Genomic DNA, 10,141 nt, shown 5'->3' on the forward strand with positions numbered 1-10,141 from the left:
GGGTTAAAAGATAAGGATGGGTTTAGGAGTTAGGACCATGTATAAGCAAATTTGGTACCGGTATCGATTGGTAACCGGAATTAATACCAAGTTTTGAGTTTTGGGATTGATACGGAAATGTATAGTATCGAGCCCATCCCTAGTTTGAGTTTCGGGATCGATACGGAATCAGTACCAAATTTTTGAGTTTCGGGATCAGTACTGTACAATGAAGATTTTCTGAATTTTTACCTTCAATACCGGTATCAGTACCGAACCGAATATTTCGATACCGGTAGCATCAATTCGTGATTTTTGGTATCGGTACCACTCGACACTGGTACCCTACAGAGCTCATCCCTAGTTTGGGTGACTAGGGTTTAAAGATAAGCTCAAGTTCGATACATGATCAAGCTTGTTTATTAAATAAGCGTGTTCCGGCTTAAGTCAAACTTGAGGTTAAGGTTAACTGGTTATAGTGAGCTGATTTTAAGTAACTCATCACTAATAAACTTGGATTCCTTGTGATGATGAAGGGTATTGTACCACAAAACTTTTTATAGCAAATATTAGAGGTTACCAACGTTCAAGATGTATAGGGAAAGAATTGAGAAAGGAAGAATAGAGATGGGGAAGTCTAAGTATGGGGGAGGGGGTTGCGCACGCTTCACTTTAGGCGAAATGTGAGTGCCATGATAGTGTTCAATATGAATTACTCACTTCATTCACAGCGGGGGGAGATACAGAGAGGGGTCAACTAACGGGAAGCGGAAAGCCAATTAGGAAAGAAGCTTTTCATTATTCTGATATGAATCGCCAATGTCTTCCTACTTCTCACTTGTTCTAATAAGATAAATAGATAATCGATGTCCTTCGCCTCATCTGTAGTTATCGGTGTAACAAAGCAAGGTGAGAGAGAGAGAGAGAGAGAGATATACTGACGTAAAGGTTGTAGAAGAGATAAGTTGTGGTTATTATACGTGAGTTGAATCTTATAACGATAAAGTTGTTATTATATTCATACATACGTCTCATCAATGGTATGTTTCAGCCATAATATCTAACTATATTATTAGAAGAAGACTTATTGCCTTCCATTTTGTTTTTTATATACTAGTCCGTCGTCGAAGAATAAGATAAAAACTTATATTAAAAAGAAAAAAAACGTGTGAATAATTGGCGACGAAAATGATCAACTATTTGTTGCGTGAGTCACATGTTGAGTTTTAGTTTTACTTCAACCTAACTGATCCTCCATAACCACCACCACCACCAAGTCAACTCCGATCGATCATACACCGATGGCAGCAGCTTCTTCTTCAATGACACAAACAATCATTACACCTCGATCATCTTCAACGACGTCGTTACCTAACCCTCCACTTCCACCTCGTTCACCTACCTCTCTATTTACAGCTTCCTCTAAGCTCCAATTCACAGGTAAAGTTAACAGATCGTTTTTACCTGTTTTACGATATGAGATCACAGCTGTTATAGTTACGATCACGACTCATTTAGTTCTTACAATTTGATTAAATAGTTAAGTTTTGTTTATGCGTTGTTGCATTATATATTGTTTGGTGTAAGCCCTAATTACTACTCTATGTTTGTTGTTTAGATCAATTTAATTAATACGGTGTGCACGGTTCGGTTCGGTTATTAGCCTAATCTGAAACCGAATGGAAGTCATCGGCTAATCTGCTTTATTAATCAATTGGTGTTTAGTTAATCGGCTCAGTTTATTCAGTTAGTTTGTCGGTTTTCGGTTCAGTTAATTTTGGTAACTGTGGACGCTTCGGTTCGGTTTGGTTATTAGCCTAAACAGAAACCAAAGTCATCGGTTAATCTATTTTATTAATCAATCGGTTTTTAGTTGATTGGTCGGTTTATTCGGTTACTTTGTCGGATTTCGGTTAATTTTGGTAAATAACCAAAACCAAGCTTGGGATATTTGATTCGAAATACATGAAATGGAGGTATAAATACATGAAGCGGATGTATAAGTACATGAAATGGAGGTGTAATTGTATAAAACATGAAATACATGAAATGGAGGTATATAACTAGAAATATATGGAAATATGAATGGTTCGATTCGGTTAATTTCGTATAACCGAGGGTAGGGGTGCAAACGAGTTGAGCCTTTTCGAGCTCGAGCAGATCCCGAGCCTTACATAAAGCTTGTTTAGTTATCGAGCCCGAGCTTGAGCCTTGTGTGTTTATAAGTTTTGCCTCTTTTGGACTTTTATTAATTTCACACCGAATAGCCGAGCTTTGGCTCGTTTAAGGTACTACACAAGCTCAAGCCGAGCTTAGGCTCATTTAATAGTTTTCTTCAAATATATAAAAATAATTAAAAACATATATATTTTATTAATCAAATAATAAATAAGCCACGCTCGAGCTTGTGAAATCTAGTGGACAATGAATCTAAAAGTGGAGAATATGTGACCATAATAATTAGTTGTACAGATTCATATGTTTTTTTAATTTGTCTGTAATTCTTCTACTAGATTTCAGATTGTAAGATTTTGTTTTTCAAATATAGTATCAATGTTCGATATTCAGTTACAGTATCTTTAAAAATCAAAACATATGTTGGTGACTTATAAGGCAGCATGATGACTTGTGAGCCTGATATTCATAACACCTCTATGAAACAGGATCCAAAAGGTCGGTAAAATATTGCATTAAGGCATCTTCAGATGATACATCTGAAACTTCAGAAATCGGGGAAGTATTCTCAGGCTTAAAGGAAAAAGTGAGCACTTGTTCAACCTTTATATCAACATATTATGAAATTTTAAGCTGATATTACACCGAATTATATTATTTAATCGTTTAATAGTGGGATGCGATTGAAAACAAACCAACGGTTGTTATTTATGGAGGAGGAGCAGTTCTTGGTATTTGGTTATCTTCTACAATTGTTGAAGCAATCAATGGAGTTCCAGTGGTAAATAAATTCACATCAAAATATATAATAACATTTTCTGAAGATATTTTTTTTACTTTTTATTAATCTAAATATTTCTTCATCATGCAGATCCCCAAATTCTTGGAACTTGTAGGACTTGGATACACTGGATGGTTCATCTATCGATATCTTCTCTTTAAGGTTAGCCGTTATATATAAAATCGCTTAAATAGTTGCATTCCTTGTAAATTAAATAAAGTTAGCATTTTTTATTACTATATGTATTAAGAAATAGCTACATTTCTTGTAAATTAAATAAAGTTAACATTTTTTTATTAACTATATGTATTAAGAAAATGTACCACTCATTAATAACTTAAATCTTAGTTAAAAAAACTATAATACCCTTCAACTTAACAGAAAAAATTGATGGAGTTAGTCACCTGGATTCAAGTGACAACAAAATGCAAACCATAATCTGCATCAGGCAAAAAAATAAAACAAAAATGACGTAACCAAAAGTTTGGGTGGGCAAACCATAGGGGCTAAAAGTGAAATTTACTCGACATTATTATTTTTTCTTTTTAATGTTTACTTTATGCATGATCGTGCCAAAACCGGGCTTTTTGTGCAGTCAACTAGAAAGGAGCTAACCGATGATATTGAAGCATTGAAGAAGAAGATTATCGGGACGGAATAGAGGGTGGTAATTGTTTACAGGTTTCTTTGTTTATATGTATCAGATCCTGTACTATGAAGTATTTTAATTTGTGCTGTCATATGTATTTCCTTTTTCTGCTTCCTGCTGTAAATTTGCTAATTTTTATTGGAAATAAATTAACATCTTGATGATGATGTTTATGAATTGGTTATCAAAAAAGTAATAAGTCGTTGATAGGTTCATTTTTTTTATTTTCTCTTATTATTTGTGATTATATTGATGTTTTAATACTATTGATTTCGATGCGTTAATTGTATTAAAACTTGTTAACACGCCTTAAGCTTCGACAAATAGCCAATGGTTTGCTTTGATTTTACGTATGTGTTTCTGTTATGCGTCAATTAATCGACCAAATAATAAGACTTTGTGTCTTTTAATTAGAATAAAACAATTGGTACATAAACAAGAACATCCTGCTATTGTAAAAGACAAAAGAAAAATGTTACATCTATTTGTTTTCTATAATTATTTTTTAATAGTTATATGATTGTGATTTTTGACATATGATAAAGAAAGGAGAAAAATAGTTAACATGCCAATATATTCTTGTTTTGATTAAATGATACGTACCATATAAAACTAGTCAGGTGCCCGCACTATGCAGCGGAGTACGTGCGCAAACCCGATGACGGTGCATTCGTAACTTGAAATTGGACGCGTAACACGTGCAAAGCCAGTATTATATAACTGACAGTTGAAAACGCATAACCGGCACCAAAATGCATGTTACATGCATTAAACATGCTTAACCGGCATCATGTCTGTAACTCACGTTGATTACTTGTGCGTTGCGTGGTGTTGGGCTCTTACCAAGGTTGGGTAACGCTCGTTACGTGGTGTTGGAAACGTGTTTATCGGGTCTGGTACGTGTAAACAATGTCATCACGGAACTGATGCCTAAAATGGTACGTGTAAACAATGTCATCACGGAACTGATGCCTAAAATGTACAACAATTTCAAATAAATCGATTTTCAAAGTAACCAGTTTTAACCCGAACCCATCTAGACCAGACACCATTTTAACTCAACACCCGTTTCGACCCGATACCCTTTTGACATGACCCCTTTCGACCTGAACCCATCCCGGCCCGCACCAAATTAACCAGCTTTTGTATTGACATTTTCCGACACTAATTCATTTGACCCCATGATTCAAACCGCCCAACCAGACCCATTGTCATTACAAACTGGTAATCACGTAAAGTTAATTTTTTGAAATTAATAAACTCTAGCAATATCATACTCAAATTAAAGAGAATAAAATGCTCGTTTTTATAGAATAATTTTCTTAAAACATATTAACGTATGAAAAAGTTATAGACATTTAAAAGTGGTGGAGGTAGTTTATTTTAAGTGCGGGGTAAATGTGTAATTAATTTATAAATTAACAAAATTTGACTAAAGTTAGAGGACTAAAATTGAAACTATTATGTAAGATTCTAAATTAACCATGCTTGTTGTTTTATAAAGACAACATTACCCTTAAAATTTCTTAAATCTATGCATATTATGTTATGTTGTACAGTAAGCAACAAGTTATGTACCTCTTAAAATTTAAGAGGTCTCTAACTCATGCTTTATATTTAGTAGATATAACTTTAATTGAAGTTATGTAATATCATTCATAATATTAAAATTGACTAATTAAAAGTTTTGGCTTATATAAATTGGATGTGGCTCAATGGCAGAGCACTCACTAAACTAGTGAGAGGTAGGGGGTTCAAACCTCACTATCACCAATTTATATGGAAGATATGAGAGATGACCCTGGTTTGCCAGGGTTCGAGTCCTGATCTCACCCGCTTTTACCGGTTCCTTGCTGTCGTGCCGTTTGGCGGGCGTAGGGGTCGGGGTTTTATCCGGTGAATCCCTCAACAGGTGGACCGCTAGGGGCTCCGTCCGTCCGGACTAGTGGCCGGCTCGGGCTACCTTTAGCCAATGAGGCCGCGTATGAAGTACCCGGCATTACTTAATTGGCCGTTAAAAAAAAAAAGTTTTGGCTTATCGTGACGCTGCCTATTTGGTTATTTAATGCCTGTTCCTTGAAATATGGCGCAAGAATTGGTCTTGAATGGTTGACATGCATTGTAATCTCAATTCTCAACTTAATCTTTTAATACTCCTTTCAGGATAATAAACTATTGTTCTTTTTTTACAACAATTTTGATTTTATATCTATTAGTCATATAATTATGTAAGTATTATAGTCATATATAGAATAAAATGTTGAACTTTAAAAATTATTGTTGTACCGGTACAGAGACTTTATTAAATAAAGTAAATTTCGGAAAACACCGATACCGTGTACGTACCGGTACCAAAACCGTACCGATACCAAAACTTAAAACTTTGACACCTATTCGGTACCGACGGTAATAAATCAGTACCGATTTTGGTATCAGTACCGATACCAATCGATAACCCTACTACAAATTGTCTTTTGTCCATCCATCAATATACACCACGACTTATGGCTAAACCCTGTTAAAAGTTAATTTAAACTAAGTATGATTAAAAAATCTTAGAGAATATATGATGGAGTAAAATAAACATTGGATAGTTATCATGTCTATTTTTAAATACAGATAGATAACAAACAAATATATAAATAAAATAAAATAAAATAAAGAAGGTGTTGAATGGTGCTTCTTGTCATCTTACACTAGACTCCAATGATGATCGCTGAATGTGTCTCACGAGCCGAGCCAAGCTCGAGCCAAAGCAAGCTCAAGCTAGGCTCGATAATCAATCGAGCTGGCTCGGCTCGAGCTCGAGCTCTTAATCGAGCTAAAAAATTGAGCTCAAGCTCGGCTCGGTTTTTATCGAGCCGAGCCCGAGCTCTTAATCGAGCTAAAAATTTGAGCTCAAGCTCGGGTCGGTTTTAAATCGAGCCGGCTCGGTTCAGCTCGATTTGGCTCGAGTTAACATGTAATAATAAAACTTATATGCAACCATCAAGCTAAACTAAATAAATATGACATTAAGATCAACACCAACCAAATACAAACTAAATAAATACGTCTAATAACACCATCGAAAACAAAATATGTTCAACAAGTCTAAACCAAACCAAATACAAAATTAAGTAGAGAAGTATTATCTATGAGCGACGGCCGATGGCGGAGGTGAATATGAGCGGCTAGGGTTAGGGTGGAAAATGGAACGTATACTGATTATTGAGTGTGTGAACTATGAAGTCTCATCTCTCAGTTACTCACTATATGAAATTATGAATATAAACTATGGAGTGAGAAACGAAATTGGGCTGGATTAAAGGAAAGCCCATGTGTTAAAATAATTGGGCTCGATAATTATATGCATGTATGTATATATATATAATAAATTAAAATATAATAGTTCGAGCCAATCGAGCGAGCTCGAGTCGAGCCGGGGCTAGCTCAGGCTCGGCTCGTTTAGAAATCGAGTCGAGCTAGGCTCGGCTCGTTTACAATCGAGCCGATTTCGAGCGAGCTTTCACCGAGCTTTTTTCGAACGAGTTTCGAGCGAGCTTCGAGCCGTGAGCTTTTTAAACAACCTACTTATGTATTGGTTATTCCTCATGCCTTATTAGGTGCTTCAGTACGAATAAAAGACAAATTGTTTTCTAATATAAATGTCTTAGAATGTTGCCGCTCTCACAATGTGAACCAAAATCATGTTTGTTCATGACTTTCAATCGACATTATAATAAATGTTTATACTTGTTTTCTTTATTATTAAAACTTAAATTAAAACGTTGTCAACTTGCATAATGGTTGACCAGAATGTGGGCCTTTGACATTATTACATGGTAATGGAAGACTAGTTCAACTGATCACCATAAACCATTAACTAGAATTTGACAAAACGTAATTTGGTTAGTGGGTTCTCTTTCGTCGACAGTGGTGTCGATTTCTGACCCATTATGAAACACCTGTTAATTAAAATAGTCGTGTTCGGTTGACATATTTTACATGTTTAATAAAATGTAAAATCTGACACGTAGACTAAGGGTAATGGGGCTTGGTTGAGCCCCAAGTGAGCCAAGCAAAATCTGACACGTAGGCGTTGATGTGGCACAGGATCAAACCCCTCAACCAAGCCCCAGAGGGTGTAGTGGTCCAGGTGATCAGGGGCTTGGTCAGGGGCTTGATTGATTTTTTTTTTATTTTTTTTATTATATACACAAATATAAATTAAAATACTTCATTAAAACATAAATAAAAATGAAAATAAAAAGGAAAATAAAAAAATACAAATAAATAGCGCTTTTATTTTTGTGTTGCCAATTCCTTCCGAATGCGTTCTTTTTCTTCCTCCATTAGCGCTTGGTTGTATGGTGGTAGGTGGCTAAAGTCTTTGGCTAGAAAAGCCAAACTCTTGAAACGGTTTCTTTTGTGTCGAGCTTCACCAATCGAGTGGATGCCACTTGACAATTCCTTAATTTCTTTTTTATAGTCGCCATCAACAACCGTTTTTTTCCCACGATCCCTACCCGGAGGGCGGCTACAACCTTGGTCTTTCAAATGATCTTCGGACAAGTTTAGGTCGAAGTCAATATGATTCTCCGACCCGCTCGAAGAGACGTATGTGCCGGACGCACTAGTTTTTGTACGTTTTGCCCCTTCGCCAAAGTCCTCCGCACATAGTTCAATCCATTTCGAGCACTTTCTTAACACCTCCCACAAGTAGTCATCGTCAAACGTCTTCACCACCCCATACCTCCGCAACACCTCTTGTTTCCATTCGTCACAAGTGAATTGGTAAACCGCGAGATCATCGGACCCACTCGGCCGCATTTGGTTAGCATTGCGGTTATGTATGTTGGTAACCAATCCTACATATTTACGAGTATCGGTCCACCGACCCGATATCATATTATCGGTACGAGCCCTACTCCCCACTTGTTCATAAAAACATTCCCGAACCTTGGCCCAAAAAACTCGAGCTTTTTGAAAGTCGGCTACAAAATAAATAACAAAAAATGTAATAAAACTTCTCTTCTATAAAGAAATATCAAACAATAAAATTCACGAAATAATTTACCCGTGTTCCGATCTTGGGATATTTCAATCCAAGCTTTCGCCAACGCAAGATTCTTTTCTTTAGACCACGGAGTAGTCTTCCGCTTCTCCGGTGCCGAGGGACCATCCGCTTCGCCGGTCTTCTTCCCCTTCTTTTTGTGGGATCGTTTTGCCGGCTCCAGTTGTGTTTCCGGGACCGAAAAATCAGGTTGTGACATCCCAATGAACTCTTGAAACGAATCGTCGTCCATGTAGTTACATTCCTCGGGAAATTGAGTGTCGTTGATGTTGCCCCATCCCGACATGGTTTGTAACTTGATAAATTCTTAAATTATTAGAGAGAAATGAAGTGAGAATGGTGTGTTATTGTTATAAAATGGGGTAGTTATTTATAATATGTTATTTAGTAAAAAAACAATTTAAACTAGCCAACGACTAGTTTTTTGAACCCCAAAAGCCCAAAGGCTATTTTGTGTCCCGCGACCGCAGTCACGCCGCCCAACCGCGCCCCGGCTCACCGGACCGGTGTAGCGGTGTTCGCGAGCCACATCATCAGCCACCTGGACCGCGCCCCACCCCTCACCCCCCACTACCCATAGTCTTAACTAGTTCTTAAAAGAATTTGACAAAACGTAATTTGGTTAGTGGGTTCTCTTTTATCGACAGTGGTGTCGATTTCTGACCCATTATGAAACATCTGTTAATTAAAATAGTCGTGTTCGGTTGACATATTTTACATGTTTAATAAAACAGGTCGACTCATTAACTTATTTATAACTTGTTTCACTAATTTTTTTCATCATACTAACCCGATTAGCACGTTTATAACTTTGTTACTACCTGTACACCAATTTTTATGGGTGTTAATCTTGTCGGGTTGGCGGGGACATTGTATGTGTATCAAAAGCATCAACCTTAATCCCCACACACACGTACACACTTAAAATCATGTAACGTGAACACAAACCATTTAGCATGCTATCTAAACCGTCAAGGGTTTATTTATCATATAATATTTGGTAAATGAAATTCAGTTAAGATGCAACTCGTAAAGTTGCGATCGTTGAACTGTTGCCATCAAAGTTTCACAACTTTACATGACTCCTTATCTTTAGACTTTGGTGAATAAACTTTAGCCTTTTTTGAACTTTTTTTCATTTATATGTTGGCCCCTCAACTTTAGTAAATAAACTTTGGCATCCTTTAAACTTTTTACGCCAAAGTTTCACGCCTTTATCTGTTTGCTCCTCAATTTTTGTAACATCTTTTGCGACAAACTTTACGTTTTTCAACTTTGTCGACAAAAGTTAGAATTTACAATAAACTTTTAGTTTCAACTTTGGCCAAAAAACTTTTAAACTTTTAACGTTTGCCACAAAACTTTAATACAATGAACTGAACCGATACCGATCGAGTTCTGCCGCATCCCCACCCCAACACTCGGTAGTTTCAAACACGTATTGCATTTAACGCGCTACGTGGCAATGCACAAGTAGATATATTTGTTTGTTTTAAAAAAT

At 36.4% G+C, this 10,141-nt stretch overlaps 1 protein-coding gene across 1 annotated transcript; it reads left to right on the plus strand.

Moving 5' to 3' along the window:
* The first annotated feature begins 1,273 nt into the window (after window positions 1-1,273).
* LOC143626408 (protein CURVATURE THYLAKOID 1A, chloroplastic-like) lies at window positions 1,274-3,761 on the plus strand. The gene is made up of 5 exons (XM_077096516.1): window positions 1,274-1,419; window positions 2,643-2,740; window positions 2,828-2,935; window positions 3,026-3,097; window positions 3,531-3,761. Exons 1-5 carry the CDS (start codon window positions 1,281-1,283, stop codon window positions 3,594-3,596), a joined length of 483 nt encoding a protein of 160 aa, XP_076952631.1. The 5' UTR covers window positions 1,274-1,280; the 3' UTR covers window positions 3,597-3,761.
* Window positions 3,762-10,141: the final 6,380 nt, after the last annotated feature.

The sequence above is a fragment of the Bidens hawaiensis genome, unplaced genomic scaffold (genome assembly GCF_021521415.1).
Source record: "Bidens hawaiensis isolate Kalapana, Puna unplaced genomic scaffold, B.hawaiensis_p1.1 tig00000458_1, whole genome shotgun sequence".
Taxonomy (NCBI): domain Eukaryota; kingdom Viridiplantae; phylum Streptophyta; class Magnoliopsida; order Asterales; family Asteraceae; genus Bidens; species Bidens hawaiensis.